Source organism: Manacus candei, unplaced genomic scaffold, assembly GCF_025592945.1.
Source record: "Manacus candei isolate 608988 ecotype Guabito, Panama unplaced genomic scaffold, ASM2559294v1 h1tg000011l, whole genome shotgun sequence".
Lineage (NCBI taxonomy): Eukaryota > Metazoa > Chordata > Aves > Passeriformes > Pipridae > Manacus > Manacus candei.
The window spans coordinates 21971562-21988451 of record NW_026138059.1 but is presented as its reverse complement, the minus strand read 5'-3'; the positions used below and the strand labels follow the sequence as shown (position 1 = coordinate 21988451).

At 36.1% G+C, this 16890-nt stretch overlaps 1 protein-coding gene across 8 annotated transcripts in view; it reads left to right on the top strand.

Moving 5' to 3' along the window:
- Positions 1-259: 259 nt before the first annotated feature.
- Positions 260-16890, top strand: part of IMPG1 (interphotoreceptor matrix proteoglycan 1) — a 57459-nt gene continuing 40828 nt past the window's right edge. For 6 of the 8 annotated variants that reach the window (XR_007902852.1, XM_051778034.1, XM_051778033.1 and 3 more), the window contains exons 1-4: positions 260-470; positions 13037-13270; positions 15986-16152; positions 16368-16396. Coding sequence is in view for 7 of the 8 variants with exons in the window: in XM_051778034.1 (XP_051633994.1) it covers positions 404-470; positions 13037-13270; positions 15986-16152; positions 16368-16396 (497 nt within the window). In the remaining variant the exon portion in view is untranslated. Of the gene's footprint in view, positions 471-7114; positions 7204-12438; positions 12539-13036; positions 13271-15985; positions 16153-16367; positions 16397-16890 lie in introns of those variants that run through there. The other 2 variants (XM_051778028.1, XM_051778032.1) reach the window with 2 other exon arrangements.

Sequence of the window (16890 nt, the reverse complement as noted above, 5' to 3'; positions counted from 1 at the left end):
TCTGGGGTTGACAGATGCCACTGCAGAAGGTTAATAAGATGAAAAAAGCTCTTCCAGCTGGACCGTAAGAGGGATTATGTCTGAGCAGCAGATAAACAGATTATTCCAGAAACAGACACTGCTTTTTTTTAAAACTTCGTCACTCTTGTCTTACCACTCCAGTCCCCCAGGCTAGAAGTGTGTGTGTTGAAGGGGTTTGCCCAGCTCTTGCATTCTGGCACCTGTTGCACTCTGCCTAGTTGCAATTCAATGCAGTCCAAGGCTGGGGACACCTGAAAAATAATAAGACAAAAGACGTTTGGGGATTTCAGTTCGCTAAGAAAACAGAATTCTTCTACTTGACTGAAATATTCTTATTTCCTGCATGATTGGTCTTGAAAACTGTGAATGATCAATAGACAGCATGCATTTGAAAACTGGATTAATATTTTTGATCATTTGCCTTGCTCTCCAAGTTCAGGGAAGCAGAGGTAAGTTCATGTGTTAAAGGTTTAGATTAATTTTACATTGCATATGTTGAGAAACAAAATAATTTCAAGATCAGGAGTTTGCATATTACAGAATTTTGTGTTTGGAGTGTGGTGTTTTGACAATTCAACTAGAGACAGTACAGTTACTGACACACTGTTATAAAGCTGAAAAAGGAAATGTTGGCCTTAATTCTCATGTATGTTTCCTAGGCTTTACAATCTCAGTAAGAGATGCCATCTAGATTCATTTTAGCTGAATATGTTCTGTTATGACAAAATATAATTTCAAAAACAACTATAATGAAGATGAAAAACAGTTGAAAGAACATCTAAGTGCTGACATTGTAAAAGATGGTCTTTCATCCCAGAAATAAAGAGAAAATAGTAAAGTCTATCTTTGCATTGACTAGCCACTGTCAGAAAAAAAACTTCAAAAACTTTTAGATAGACAAATTCTGGAGCAATACACCATGCTGACAAATATGCAAAAACCAGCAATACTAGTAAGGATTACTGTAATAATAATTGTAAAATGATTTGCAAGAAAACAAATACAGATAACTCCTCTGTACTTAATTCAATAGCTAACGATGACTCATTTTAAAAATATTAAAAAGTTCACAGCAATTTTAAAGTTTCTTCAACAACAAAAAAGAAAAGATGGTCATGTGATTTTTCCTGATTAGTTCTATATTCAGTACATTTAGAGCTTTGGTGAATATGTTTAATTTACGAGGAGGTTCCTTAATAACATTTACATCTATGCTTTGATATTTACATAATCAAATTAAAAGCCAGCATAACAACTGCTTTATGTGCCCCCAAGTCAATGATTTCTATTTTTATGTCAATCTCAGGCCTGTTAATTAAATGCAAAGAATGTAAAATGATAAAAGAGAAGTATCCTCAATGTTCTCTAAATATTTGTTAAAGAGACAGTGTGAAATATAGTCTGCTGTCAATACTATTTGGAAAGTTTTATTTACACTTTTTGTCTTGCTTTTCTTTGCACAGATTTTCTGTAAGAAATACAGAACACAGTTCTTATATATCACTTAAATGATGTAAATCTTCTCCAGTGGACAATTAAAGTACTGAAAAAAATCCCTGGAGAAATGTACTGTATAAGTTAACCCTAGATTCATATTGTGCTGGTCTTTGATTTTACTTTTTAATACCACGTAAATAGTGTCATTTAATCATTAATGATACTTTAGAAATGTGGTCAAAAATGAGAGAATGAGTGGTATTTCATGTCTGACAAGAAGAAAAGTTCTATAAAAATGCACTGGGTTTGCATTTAAGTTGCATATTCTATGAGGGAAAGAGATAGAATGAATTCCAGACAATTCATGCATGCTTGATGGCATCATTGTAGTCCATATTTATAATTATGAACTGAGAAAGCAATATTGTTAAAAGTGGGATCATATAGTTTCACCCCATTGTAAAACACCAGCCAAATGCTGAGAGGCTATCTTGACAGAGAGGAATACAAAATTGTGTATCAACCTCCCTAAGAGATGCAGTAGAAGACTTGCTACATAAAATGTTCATCAACACTCAGGAAACCATGACCAGTCATAAACTTTACTTAACATCTTGCTTATGTAGCAATGTTCAAATTTTCTCATTTTTGATGGCTTTCCATGTGAATAATTAGAAAAATTCCTCCTCTTTATAAAGTATATATAGTATGCATAAACATATAATAATTCCTTTTTATTGACATGTAGTCATGCTGTGTATAATATTTTTTAACTATGTTATTTCAAATATATGCACACAGATCTCAAAAAACTTAAGGGTTGTAGTAAGAAACTTCTTTTTCAGAGCAGAGATGATTCCAGAACTGTTATTTTATGACTTAGCATTAGGGTCATATACTTAGAGAAAGTGTTTTTCAAAAGTACACAGGTTCTCCCAGTAGTCTGAACACTTCTATGAATCACTCAGTAGTGAACCTAACACAGATGTTATGAGGCTTTTTTTGAGTCTATTCAAGTTTGCAGGATATGTAAACTGTGACAGGCTAGGAAATAAGAGACTATGATATAAAATATCCCCATCTTAAATGAAAAAACCATACAGACAATTTCTAAATATTTATAGAGTTAATCAGTTGATATCTTTTCCTCATTTAAAAAACAAAACAAACAACAAAAAACAAACAAAACTATCTTAAATTCAAATTCTGCATTTACTCACACTTATATTTCATAAAAAGTGGGTTAACTTTTTAAAAGTGAGGCTTGCTTAGTAATGTCTTTTGGTTCTTCCTCCCATCCCTATTTAAGGATTAGAAGAGTGCTTCTTCCAGACATTGGAGGCTGTCCAGGAGCACCTCCAGTTCCACAGTAAACAAACAGGAAACTGTAGGAAGCAAAATAAACACTTTAGAGATACAGTGTTCAACTTTGGCCATAATTTTCCCACTGTCCTGACACAAACTGTCTCTAGCAATGGGAAGGGAAAGTGAGGGGAATAAAATCTCTGTGACAGCACAAAATCTACGCACAAAATCTGAATAGTAGACCAATGAACACCCAGACTAAATACCAAAATCCTGAGAAGCTTTGAACACTCAAAACTATGCCTTGAGGCTGGATACATCTTGGCATTTGATACTGAGAATGTAAGGGAGCTAGAGCGCGTTCAAGGCTGTTTTGTGTTACTTTTTTATTCAGCAAGCAAATATTCGCTATTTACTCAGCCATTCCTTAGGACACAAAGGCTTTGTGTTTGCTCTATGAAATCATTTTAATTCATTCTGACTGACCCCTTCCCGCTAGGCTGTTCCAATTCAGCAACAAATGTCGCAGATCTTCATTACTATAATTGCCCAATAAAAAAAAGGGTTAAGTAAATTTGTTAAGCCAAAGGAAAAGGTAATTCAAAGAACATAAAGTTTCAAAGAAAGAAAGAAAAAGACATCTGCCTTTTGCCCTAATATTATCTTCTACCTTCATCCATAAAATAAGAATTATCAAGTTAAAGTTAGGTTTCTTGGTTGTGCTTATAAACAAATGAAAAGTAAACCTTTTTTTTCCCCCTTCCCAAGCAAACATAGCACTGCATTTTATATGGGTTTTAACATACTAATTTTCTGGCTAAAAGCCAAACTTGAATACAAATACTAGAACATTGTCACTGAATCTTAAAGATTAATTCCAGAAATAGTAACACCTGTGACACAAGGATCAGTGAACTATATGTGAATGAACAGCTAGGTATGTGGGATTTTTTCTCTGAAAACACCTGTGGACAAGATCACTATTAACAGGATTTCTCCTTTTACAGGACATTAATTTACAGGTTGTAATAAAATAACCCAAAGTCTTAACCTCCTAGAAATCCAGATCATTTATCCTATTCTTTATTTCTCAGCTAACTATGGAGTCCCTATGGCCTCAGCAGTGCACAAAGTGACATGGCCAACACCCATCAGATATAGTCAAACAGTGTCTTCTTTCCAGAGGAAGACAGTTCTTCTTTACAGATGGAAAACTGTGTATGCATATGCATTCTACTACATGCATTTCAATGTTTTAAAATACTTTATATATGTTTCCCCCCTGTTTTTTTACCTCTGTCCAACCTAGTTCCCTTGGGATTAAAATTAGTTTTCTACTCATTTTCTATCACACAATTATTCTATTTTTATCAGGAATTAGGTGCACTATCCTGCACGTTCCATGCATTTTGTACTTTGTAAGCCCAGCTGTGCTTTAATTTCTTCCCCTTAGGAATGTGTGATGTTGAATAACACATGTTCTAAAAACAAATATCTCTCTCTCTCTCTGCTTTTATATACATGTATGCTAGCATTTAGTCACTGTCAGCTGCTATTTACTGGACAGACACTTCAGAATAGTAACCTCTCTGGAAAACATATGATTAACAATCATCTGGGAGTACCCTGCCACCTGCCACAGTGTAGGTGTGTTTTTATACCCTTACATAACAGCACACCTTATCACTGTATGCAAGCATACCACCAGTCTGACAGAGTAACACTATCATACTCATTTTAAAAGCATGAGGACCTGAGGTATAACTCAGAAATTGAAGTCCTGACTTGTAAGAAGCACTGCAGTCACAAAGCAGGACTGCAAAGAGTTTGCTGGGCTGATTCTCAGAGCAACTGCCTAGTCATACAGACATTTGCAAATTAGTAGGACCCAGACTCATAGCTACACTAATTGTACTTAGGCCACCATCCTTTTCTTTTCAGTGGTGAGGTTCTACCAGCTTTTAAACTTCTACTTTGGTGCAGAGCTGAAATTATCTTCTTATTGGCCACTCTGAATCTTTCAATACCTCTCTCAGATTTTACCCAATTGTATATTAACAATCTTAGTAAACCAGTTACCTGAAATACTAGTTTTAGTGGCTATGTTCCAGGTATACCTTTCATACATATGAGTCAACACAGATCATAGAAATCCTAGGAGTTTCAGGTAGGAAACAGCAGCGCACTCATCTTTCATTTTGTGATTTCATGGTGACAGCACAAAACGAAGATGGTTCTAATTGAGTTCTTTTCCCTTTCCTCTTCTCCATCAAAACTAGACAAACAAGTTGCCATGCTTAGATCAAGAATTGGACTAGGTGTACTCCAAACCAAACTTGGTCTGTGCAGCTTGATGCATAACTAAGTTAAATAAGGTTAAGTCCAAGTCACTCCCTGTCAAAATGAGACAGAGTCAATTAGCCAGAGACTGTAGATTGTACTGCAGGATAAGTGACCCTAAACCGTGAGGAAAATCAAACTGTTCCAAATAGACAAGCTGAAGCAAAGAGATGGTACTGGGGTTTCTGGCACCTGGAAGGATTCTCTTATGTCAACCATCCTAATTGTCATCATATTTGAATACAGGTATCTCAATAAGCTCATTCTGCACTAAGACTCTTTGCCGTCTATGTTAATATTTCAATAGTTTTGATAGTGTGAGTCAAAGTATAACTGCAACTTGAACTTACACTGTGTCACTGGCTTTCTCAGAGGATAGCTGTACGTCTCAAGAATGACTACTCAGAAAAATAATAGCAGAGGTGTTCAACTTAGTGTTTCATCACTACAGATTGGATGCATGCCTCCAAGAACTACTTAAACATTTAGAGCATTTTCTTGCATCCCTTGATGTAAACCATGTGAGTTAACAGAACAGCCTTTCAGGTCAGATGCTACAAAGATGGCCAAGGAAAAACAAATAGATACACATTTCATATGTCAACATTAAAAAAGTCATTTTCAATGCTGTTTCTAGTCCAGATTCTGGACCTTAAGAAGAATGTTATAGGATTCAGAGGTTGGCAATGAAACCATAGATTGTCTTTGATATTTTCTAAGAATTCCAGTAGCAGAAGTTCACAGAGTTGATGAATAAAAATTTGTACTTTTCTGTCTGAAAGAGGATCTATAAATTTCTACCTTTAATGAGAGTTATTATGTCTAGGAAAACATGAGTTTCTCATGATATTTTTTCAGGTTGGAAGAAAATGTGTGAAAATCACATGCTGACTCATAAAGATTTCAGCATGTTCAATATTTGCGGTTGGTACAGACAACATTTAGTGTCAATGTGGATTCATCATAGGACAACTATATTCACAAAATCAGGAAAAGCTTATCAGTGGCATATTATGTTTTCTATTCTCATCTATAATAAGTAGATAATTCATCATAATTATTTTGCCATTAATTGTATAGTTAGCACAATTCAAAGATATTACCAAATTATCTGCTTACAGAGGGAGAAAAGACTATGTTTGCCTGCTCCAGTGTCTATGAATAAATTTCATAAAACTGGCTTCAAATTATCTTCTTACTGTTCTTTCTGAAGTTGGTTAGCAATTGCATTTCTCCACTTGGTGCAGGAAACCACGTGGCTTTGTGTATTTGAGAGGAGGGGAACAGCCAAGGGATTATGATATTTGCTTATGTTTCTCTGTGTTACCTACTTGCCAAAATTAAATTCTTCACACTTACTGAAATCCAAAAGCACATTGGCTGATGACCGTAGTGACCTTTGGTACCAAAACATAAATCTAGGTTAATTTAAAGGGTTCTGAAAAAGAACAATTACCTAATGCCATCTCCTAGCTTTGAATATAAAACCATTAAAACAAAAAGAGTTTCAAGTTTTTAATAAAATTTACCCGTTTACTAATATCATAGATTTCAAAATAACTTATTCGTCTTCAGATTTGTTTCCATACATGTTCTGTAATGTAGATTGTTTCATTATAACCAAACATTTAGTATTTTTAACGTAAGAATAACAACAGGAATATATCGCGTAAGGATTCATGGGAGCCTTACCTTATTTGAGCACTGTTAACAGTAACTGCATTCCTCATCTTCCATAAGCATTTAAAGAAACATCCTCATGCATTTCTGCCAAGAAACAGATTTATGAAAACCCACCATTTTCCTGGATTCTCAAGAAAGAAAATCCCTTGGTACAGATCTATTTTTAAAAATTAACCTAGTCTTTAAAAGGTTGAAAATTATAGAACTTACTTTTTAAGCAGAAGCCAGGAATTCCTCTCCTGTGTCATAGAGAGCTTGAATGCAGCTTGGGAAAATGTGTAAGGTGATGTTTTGTCATGGTGAATCCAAGCAAGAGATACAAGGTTCAGACCAGTATTGTCTCCACTGCATAAGCAGGGTCTAGCACTTCCCTGATGTGTAAGGTGATGCTGAGTCTTATGTCACAAGATATTAGAGGTACATGAAGGGTTCTGTATTGCTGGGTGTATAACAACCAGCTTGGTGGTACCTGTATGGGAAGTTTGCTAGGAGATGTTGGCCAGCTTACCACAGCTTAACCTTACACTGGAGGCCTGGACCTGGCCCCCAGAGCACTTTGCCACAATGAGATACCCAGACCTCACTCCACAGGCAATGTTAGTATTTAGTCACATTTAAGAACGGAATTCACAAACTCAACATACCAAACAGGAATTACCAAACTCATCTTTGTCAATATTTTTTCTGAGAAATTAGAATTATTCACTTTTAATATAAATGCCTTAGGCCTCTTTCCCTCTTTTAGAAACAGAGGCATTCTCTTCTGACCACAATTCCTCTTCTTCTGAAGCTAAGCATCAAAGTTAGCTGCTTATCTTTCAGCATAACTTCCCCACAGTAGTGGATACTGCCCTCTTACCCAGCAGTTCACTGGCTAAGTGCACTAAATCTGGAGAACTGAGATCCAAAGTGAGTTCCCTCCTGTGCCTCAGTTACCCCAGTTAGGGACCAGATGAGACCCACCAGGACGCAACAATCATTTTGGCTGAGTCCCCTTAGTAATTCCTTTCAATGTTCTTTCACTGTGTGCATTAAAAACAGTTAAATAATATATTGGACCCAAAGATAACTACAAGCAAGCCATATAATCTTGTGTTTAAGGGCACTGAGCTCTCAGAGACAAGACCTGAGCGGATTAAATATTAGCATTAATTTTTCTAACATGGAATTCCATACTCTGAAGTTTTTAAAACTGTGAGCCTTTATGGTTGTAAAAACAAGCTTGGACATGCAACACGAACACAGAGTTACAGTGTCTGAAAAAGCCCTGGCAAAGCAGGCCCAAACACCTAGAGAACAAGAAAAGGGCCTCCACTTTCACATCTGTATAGGAAGATAGACATTGTTGCATGCTTCTCTGAGAGAAGATAGGTGCTGCTTCTAGTACTCACACGCAGGATCTAGGTTGCATTTGATGATAAGGCCATGCCATATTTTAATCTGTTCCTGCTCATCTAAGCCCCTTTGGCCCAGTTAGACTCTTCACATGCAAATGACCTGAGGAAATATGGCATGACAAAAAATAGAAATTGAAAAGGAATATAAGGAGAGAACATGTCACGGGCAAGTGCCACTAGAACATGGGATCTTCACTATTGCCATGACAGGAGGAGACTAGTTGTAGGTAAGAGTCTAGGATATTACCTCTCTTTGTACTTTCTATGCTTCATCTGGTGTTTACACTGATCAGCCCTTTAAGAAATCTCAAGATCAACTTTCCATAACCAGTCAGCCACGCTTTGGTTACTGGCTCAGTTATCAACATAGGACTGTTGGCCCCACTATATATTTAGCAGCAACACATTTACAGGATCTTTGCTGAATTAAACTCGATTGGCTTTCCTCATCATATTTCACCAGTTCCCTTACATAAGCCTTAACTTTTAATTAACAATTATTTTATTTTGTGGGCAATACATCTCATTTATCAATCAAGCATTCCTCTCTATCCTAAGCACATCCACTTATTTTTCAGACTCATCTGCTTTTTCATACATTTCAAACCTTGTGATGATTTAAGGATGGATTACTCAGACTTTTGTCACCTTGAATTTTGCTGCCAAATCTTTAGTTACCATATCTTAAATTCTTATGTTTTATATGATAACATCTAAATTCTCTCAGGGCAAACTAAAAGTCTGCTGTCAAAATAATGCTGTCAGTAAACGTTCCTACACAGAAATTGTCTACATTGCTGAAAAAAAAACAAACTACCAACACCAAAATTGGAGGCCTCCCAAAACTGATACTATTAAGAAAGAGAAATTTAAAAAGCTGTATAGAGAAGCATCCACTATAGTTATACAAAAAGGTATGAATATGAGCTTCTTGCTCCTGTGTTTATAAAAGCAAATTTAAAAAAACAACCAAACAAACAACAAACCCCCCCAATGCTGACCAGTTATCCAAATGGCTTTAAACTCTTTCTCTAGAATCCAGTTCAATAATGATGTGCTTTTCCTTTTTCATTATGCAGATTATTAAAAACACATAAGAATTCTCACCTTTGAAAAATATTCCTCCTGCCTTGTTATTTTAGTTACGGTATAAATTTGATAACACAGGTCTCAAGAGACATAGAGGAGAGGCCTGACCTAATTCCACAGATTTCAGATTTTTATTTTGTGAAACGAATACTATTTATCTGCCTGAAAACAAAACCTGAAGAACAGAACTATCCACTTGAGAGATCAGTATGGATATCAAAGCAATTTGATTAGATCCCATATGAATTAGATTGCTGTATCATATTTTGGAAATTGCTTTATGGTATTTTGGAAAAATTTTGTTATATTTGTTTGAGTTCAGGACTAGAGGTCAGGAACTCCAGATTTTAATAACAGCTGACAGAGACTATGCAGACAAAACTGCCTCAATATTTTTCCTCAAGTATGTCACCTGGAAAATGAGGACAATGGTGTAGATTCTTTCACGTGAGAATAAAGGAGGAGAATTACAGCTTTGGTTAAGACATCTTGGAGAATAAGCTGAAGTACACTAAACTGTTAGCAGACTTATATAGTTGTTCGCCCTTCTGGCCTAAAACTATCAAAGAAAACTCAAAATCTTAAATATAACTCTTAAAGGTAAAACCGAGTTAAACAACAGAGTTAAATAAGAAAAAGTCAAATTGGACAGTGTTTATTTAGGGTAAACTTTGAATATTTTAATTACATATGTTTATTTCAGAAAAATGATTGAGGACAAAAAAATTTAGAAAGATTACTTATTTTAAGAAAAGCATACCAGCATAGTATCATTGGGATTTTTTACATGATCAAATGATGTACCCTGTAAAATTGCACCTCTCCAGTTTACTCTATTACCATATTGTATGGTAATATTGGGCAATCATATGGAGAGAAGGGCTGATGCTTTCTCCAATTCAAATTTTGCTTAAGTTTAGTTAAAAAGTGATTTCAAGGAATTATGATAATAAGAGTTATTCTAGTAATGGAAATTTACTAACCAGAAGGTATAAATTAAATTTCACCTATTACAATAGAGATACTTTAGAAACAGACCCTCAAAAAAAAAAAAAAAAAAAAAAAAAAAAAAAAGTGAACATTGAAGGGAAAGAATGAAAAGAGAAAGAATTTAAATCCATCCAAAATTGGCTGGCAGAACAGTTCTAACTGAAGCAGAAAAAGTATGGTTATTTCCTCAGCCTGAAAAGCCTAAAAAGGGACTCTAACCTATAAAGTTTGAAATCATTACAACAATCATTTGAAAAGAATCTCCTTTGTCAGCCTTATGAACAGTATAGTTCTTAATTCAAGTTAATGACTTAGGGGTAAATCCTGGAGAAGAAGTAAATCCTTCAAGAAAGGCCTCTGCTTCATACAAAAGCTATCGAAGAGCTTAGTGACAAAATCCTCTGCCCCAGTTGGTCAGGCTGCCTGGGCAGCTGGTCTGTTGCAGTTAATATACATTGCAAAAGGTACACCTTGTAAAAGGACTTACAACTGGCTACCTTCCATGTGGATATTTGGTCTTTTCTTCTAGGGTATTTCAGGGGTCTTCTTCGAGGTTTCAATGGCATTGGATTTGTTCCCTCACCCCACGTATCATTCAAATAACTCAGTGTCTCAGCTGATGCAGTGTTTGGCTACTTGTGGTTTCTGATTAACTTAGCGATGTGTTTTCACAGTTTTTATGCAGTTTCTGGTTCATGATCAGACATTAATGTGGAAAAATTACTTCCATTTCATTTAACGTCAAACATTATATGACTGCATCATCATTTTAAATTACCTTGCAACAATTAGACAGTTACAGGTCTACAGATTGCTGCCTCTGGCATGCATTACAAAACATTATGATAACCTATTGCTCTCATTTTATAACTTCCTTTCTTTCAGACAATATTCATCGTAATCAACCAGTAGACTTTTTGCTCTGTCAGAGTAGCACCTATATCAAAATATAGATGTCACTACTATGATTTCTACACTGTAAACATTGGATGTTCATTTTGAAGTTAAATAAGAACTGAGACAAATAGATGTACATACATATGTATACTGACATACATGGTGGAACTTTCCCCATTCTTTATTTCAAGTACTATTCTTTCTGTAACAGTACGCTTTTCAAATATTTTTCTTTATCATTTATCTGCCTACTTTTAACATTTAATTAACACAATTCCAAATTGTCAAGATAATGTTGTTTTAACCTTCCTTATTTTCTCTTGATTTGCCTAAGAACATGATAATTAGTGTTTGTTATATGCAGCATGACATTTCTTCTTTCTCCAGCAAACTGCTAATCTTTTACTTTTTTGATAGTGCTGCTCTTACTGAATTTATTCCTTTTTAACATGATTATTTCCTTTTATTCTTCTGTTACAAGCTTTTAAACCATTTTTCAAAGTATTTTTTTCATTTGGTTCATCAGGATTCAGGAACACATATACCTTGTTTAAAGTTTTGCAGTTCTTTGAAAATGTCCTTTATTCTGTTTACATTTCTCTTTAATTTTTATGAGTAATTACTGTATCAAATGTATTAAAAGGCAACTAAAAAGGTATTTCCAAATTAATTGTAACATCTTTATTAATATCTATACAAAATTTTGGAAGACAGTCTAAAAGATACTTACTGCTCTTGTCACATGATCCTGCAAAATGCTATATTTCAGCTCATTTAAATGTGTACTTTATATGCTATTTTTTATCATCAACATTTTACATTAACTTTAGCTGCTATGTCATGTAATACTGAATCACAAATACTTAGGAAGTGGAACTAAATTAGTCATGACTTTTTGCACGCCTTTTGTGATGGGAGTTCTTGTGCTTGAGCCTATTTGGACACTCTAGAAACATTTCCATTTTTCATAGCTGAATAGCTCCATAAGTAAATTCTAGATCTTCAATTCCCACTCGCTGGTTTCACTTTTTTCAACTGTAGTTGTTCCACTTTGCCAGGAATTGTTGAAGATCTATTGAAATACAATGCCAGAGCTTCCACAGCACCTATCAACCAGTTGTAAAGAAACAATTGTAGTCTGTTCTAGCTAATACTTCAGTTTATGTGAGGGAAGGATAGAGGAGTGCAATGTGGAGTAAAAGAGAGAGACTGGAAACAGCTCTTTCTTTTCCCAGGGGCAATAAAACTCCTGTTCAACTTTTGAAAGCTTCAGGGTCCAGTTCTTGGGATAGATTCAAGACTATGAACCTGATGTGAAGGGAGATGTGCCTTGAAGCCCAAAGGAACTGTAAGAATATCTTAAAGGGTGGAGATTTAAGGTACAATAATTTCTCATTTAACTTCTCTGATAGTGTAGACACCTACTTATACTGTAGACTGATACAGATATTCTTTATTTTCCCCAGGCTCCAGACCATTACTTATCACTGCACTGTAAAGTTCCCTACAGGTCAATATGCTCACAAATGAGATGTTGTAGCACAAAGTTCAAGCACTTAAGTGTCCTTTGTGGATCTAATCTAAAGTCGCTTTTGAAAACAGGATTTAGGGCTTCTGACACTTTTACCCTATGTGTCCTGGGCTCACGTGTTGAGATATAAGGAAATTAATTGCCAGGTCTCTTGAGCCCCAGTTCCCCCATGTGATCACAGGATGCTTCTCCTCAGCACACTAATTTGGTCAGGGCATTGACACCACTATAATGTAACAAAAAGGACTCTCAAGTTTATGCCCATTTTCCAGACATGAACTTGCCTTGGATACCTACTGCCTATGCAAAGTATGTTTATGTACATGCTTATTTTTATCTTTTCCAGAAATTCCTAATAAAATAAACCATGCTGAAGCCAAACATCTTGCAGACGCCTCAGGGTCAGACAAAACTGAAAGAACAACAAAGAGGTCCAGAGTATCAACCATAAGGCGGATATTTGACATGGCAAAGCACCGAACAAAGAGGTCATCCTTTTTCTCAACTGGTGTGAAAGTTTGCCCACAAGAATCTGTGAAGCAGATTTTAGCCAGTCACCAAGCTTACTATAGATTAAGAGGTAAGATGATTATTGTAGCATGTACTTCCTCCTGCAAAGTCTTTCTTTTAATTGAGGAAACACAGTAATTTTCCAGAATCTTGTTCTTCACCTTTAAGCAGTGTATGTGCTATTTGCTTTATGGTTTATTTCACCATAGATAAGCATAACATAGATAAAGTTACATGTGCATCAGCAGGGTTCAAGACAGACAGTTACCAGAAGAAAATAAGAAAATGCACTCAAAGGACTAATGAACTTGGAGTAATTGCATAATGTACCACCTTTCTCATAAGTGCAGCAGGTACCATCGTTGCAAGTCTGAATTAATCTCACCAGTTTAAGACGAACAATGAAAGTATTAATTGGTCATTGTATAAATATGTTGGTGTATCTGTAGATACAGTAAGTCTGTAGCAGTGTTAGTATACAACAAACACTCAGATAATCATCAGCAGGTCATGAAAAGAACTTAGTCTTATTTTCAAAAGGTCCCAAATATTTCTTCTGCCTTTTCTCAACTAATTCGCTCTCTCCCCAGCCCTTTTTCACTTCCCTTCCCATAGAGAGCCTATGGAGTTACGACTCCAATTCTAGGTCCCTAGAGAGCACGGTGCAAATAGGCTCCTGGTTTTCATATTTTCTCTCTTCCTCCCTCTATCCCTTCCAGTCTTTCACTCAGTGACTGTTTCAATTTGTATTAGAAAAATGCATATTTTTGCACTGCAGCTAGACAGTCCAAAGCTAATTCTAAAACCTAGTCAGCATTTCTGGAATGCAAGTATCCAAGGCAACATCTGCTCTCTAAATCTCCTCTGCTTATCTGTTTTTCCTCTATATTGGTCTCCAACCATTCACATACATCCATGTAACTTGGCTCCTCCTTGGCTTTCTTTTAGATAGCTCTCTCTGAAATGAAACCTGGATGTAGAGCTGCAAAACTTTTACTCCAGCAGCCACTTGCTACAAGCAGCATAGGAAAATTACACCAATGTCTGTAGCTATTCCTATAGATACAAAAGTATTTGGTCTCCATTGTAGCATCCTATGGCCACTAGAGAGAAATCTGAAATGTGTTAAAGAGGTTGATCCAAGAAGCATTTCTTAAATTCAAATTAATCCTGAAAGTCCCTGAAACTCACTGGTTACATCCCAAATGGGGCTGAAAACAAGCTGTTCTGAAACAGGCTGGTATCATTAGCTTGAACTCAAAGAACCGTACATATGACCCTTTCTTTTAAAAAACTGAATATGACAATACTACCAACTTTTTGGAGAGCAGCACGTCACCTGGACTCTATAAGTCTTGTAGTGCAGGCAGGTTTAAACTTACATCTCCTTTTCCTCAGCAGTGTTCTACACTCACAAAATTCTCTGAACAGGTGTCATCTAGTTCTTCAACTGAAACCTGAGTACTTCCCCAAAAAGGAAGCAATCAAACAGATGACTGCAGCTGAATAATTTGTACACTCATTCAGAAAAAGGCGTTTCTGCTCCCTTGAATAGTTGCACATATTGCATTACAGTATCCTTCATTAAAACCTCAAAAATTTTTTCCTGCAAGGAAAGATCACAATCCTTGAATCTGTAACCACAGTACAAGCCTTCACGGAAAGGTAATCTGGTATCCATGCTGGAGCCTTACAGCCTGTGCCTATCTGTGGCACAATCTTACCTTCATTTTGTTTCATGCATATACTTTCAGGTCTGTTCTTTTCTGTGCCTAAAGTCTAGGCGATCACTTCTACCCCTCCAAGTCCCATGACACATTTAGAACAGTAATAGCACTGTGGATCATATCAGTCTTCTAGAGAATTTTTCTGCTTTCTAAGAAAAATTACACTTTTTTTTTTTTAAACACACACAAATATACTTCCAGGAATGAGCACATGACACAAAAGAGTTCAAATATAGGAGCTCAGACAGTTTCTATTGGATAACCTGAGGCTACTGTGACCCTACACCAACTCTGAAATAATACACTATAGCATAAGTCACAATGAGGACAGTCCCTCATGTGGGGCAAACTGGGTGAAAGCATGGAATCATCTACAACACCTCCTCAACTGGTCATGTGTCACGTTTATCTGGTAACTGGATTACTTATCATCAGATAGTATATCTTTATTCAGCAGTTGCCGCTCAGAGAAACAGACACCGGAGAGTTGCAAGAAAAAGAGGATAGGAAGTAGTTTTAACTGCTAGCTCATAATGAATAAATCTCCTCAAAAGACAGCCTGTTCCTTTTTAATAGTCTGAGCGCATCTGCTGCACATGCAGCTGCTCTACGGGGAGGGCAGGTTGCTCCTGAGGTATTATTGAGGGGCTCTAACCCAGCTGGGTGAGTACATCCCTACAGCAAGTTTAGAGTATACCTAGAGAAATGACTGCACTAATTTCAGAGACATCGATAATGCAGATAATGAACTCACTCTAAGTCAAAGTAGCTATCAAGTACTGAAAATAAATGACCCATCTCACAGTAATGAGCTTTGCAAAGTAAAGTGCTACAGGCAACAGCTTTTAAATTGCAAGTTTCTGTTAAAATGGTTTTTCTAATAAGTTTGAAAATTCCTCTCTCTAAAACCTTTTAATTTTAACCAACATTTCAAAGTGTGTTCCTTCATTTTGAGTGATGAATGTGTAAACGTGCAAATACCAAATCACTTTTAAAAGGTTTTCAAGTTTACTTTTTGGTAGAAAGCATCCATCCCCAACCCCTTTCTTCTTACTCAGTCTGCCAGGAAGCTGTGTGGGAAGCCTTTCGTATTTTTCTGGATCGGATTCCTGATACTTCTGAATATCAGAACTGGGTTACTGCCTGCCAGAGGGAAACCTTTTGCATATTCGACATTGGCAAAAACTTCAGCAATTCCCAAGAGCATCTGGAAATAATCCAACGGGTAAGGATTACTGACACTTGTTTATAAACTGGGAGAGACTTCCAAGTCCCTCCCTATCTGCTTATTTAAGGGCAAAGTATTGCTCAGGAGGAGGAGGGGGCATATCTTAGAAGAAAAATATACAAGGATAGTAAAAAAAAGAGCTAACAGGTTTCTGCTCTATCTGGTTGGATACACCCACTAGTAAAATGCTGTTTTTCTTAATCTTTTTGCAGCGAGTGAAACATAGAACCTTCCAGGAAAGGTAAGTAGCACAAGTAGAACCTTGTCACTTGATGTTACTGCCTTTTTTAAAAAAGATACGTGTAGATGCGTGTGGATGTGAACAGATATACAGATAGCATTGTGGTGTATTTGGTGTGTGCTGTGAGAGAGGTGTATACTGTATGTACCATAGTACACAGCAATTGAATCACAAATAATGGAGGTGGCCAAATGTCTGAGTTACCTGTTCACTTTGAGACACCACATAATGTTTTCTCAGACTAATGTGAGCATGAAACACTGTCAAAGACATGGCTCTGCATTAGACCAGTGTTGATTGGGAGTATGACAAAAGTTGCTATATAGTTTCTCATATAGGAAAGTCCAAGAGCTTAACAAAGGTTTATCTGAGAGGCTTCATTAAGCAATAATACAAAAACTCTATGCCTTCACTTTAGCCTTCTCCTGTATTTTTACACATCATGACAGTGTCAACTAATGTGATACTTTCTTCTACAAACTCTTTGAAAGAAA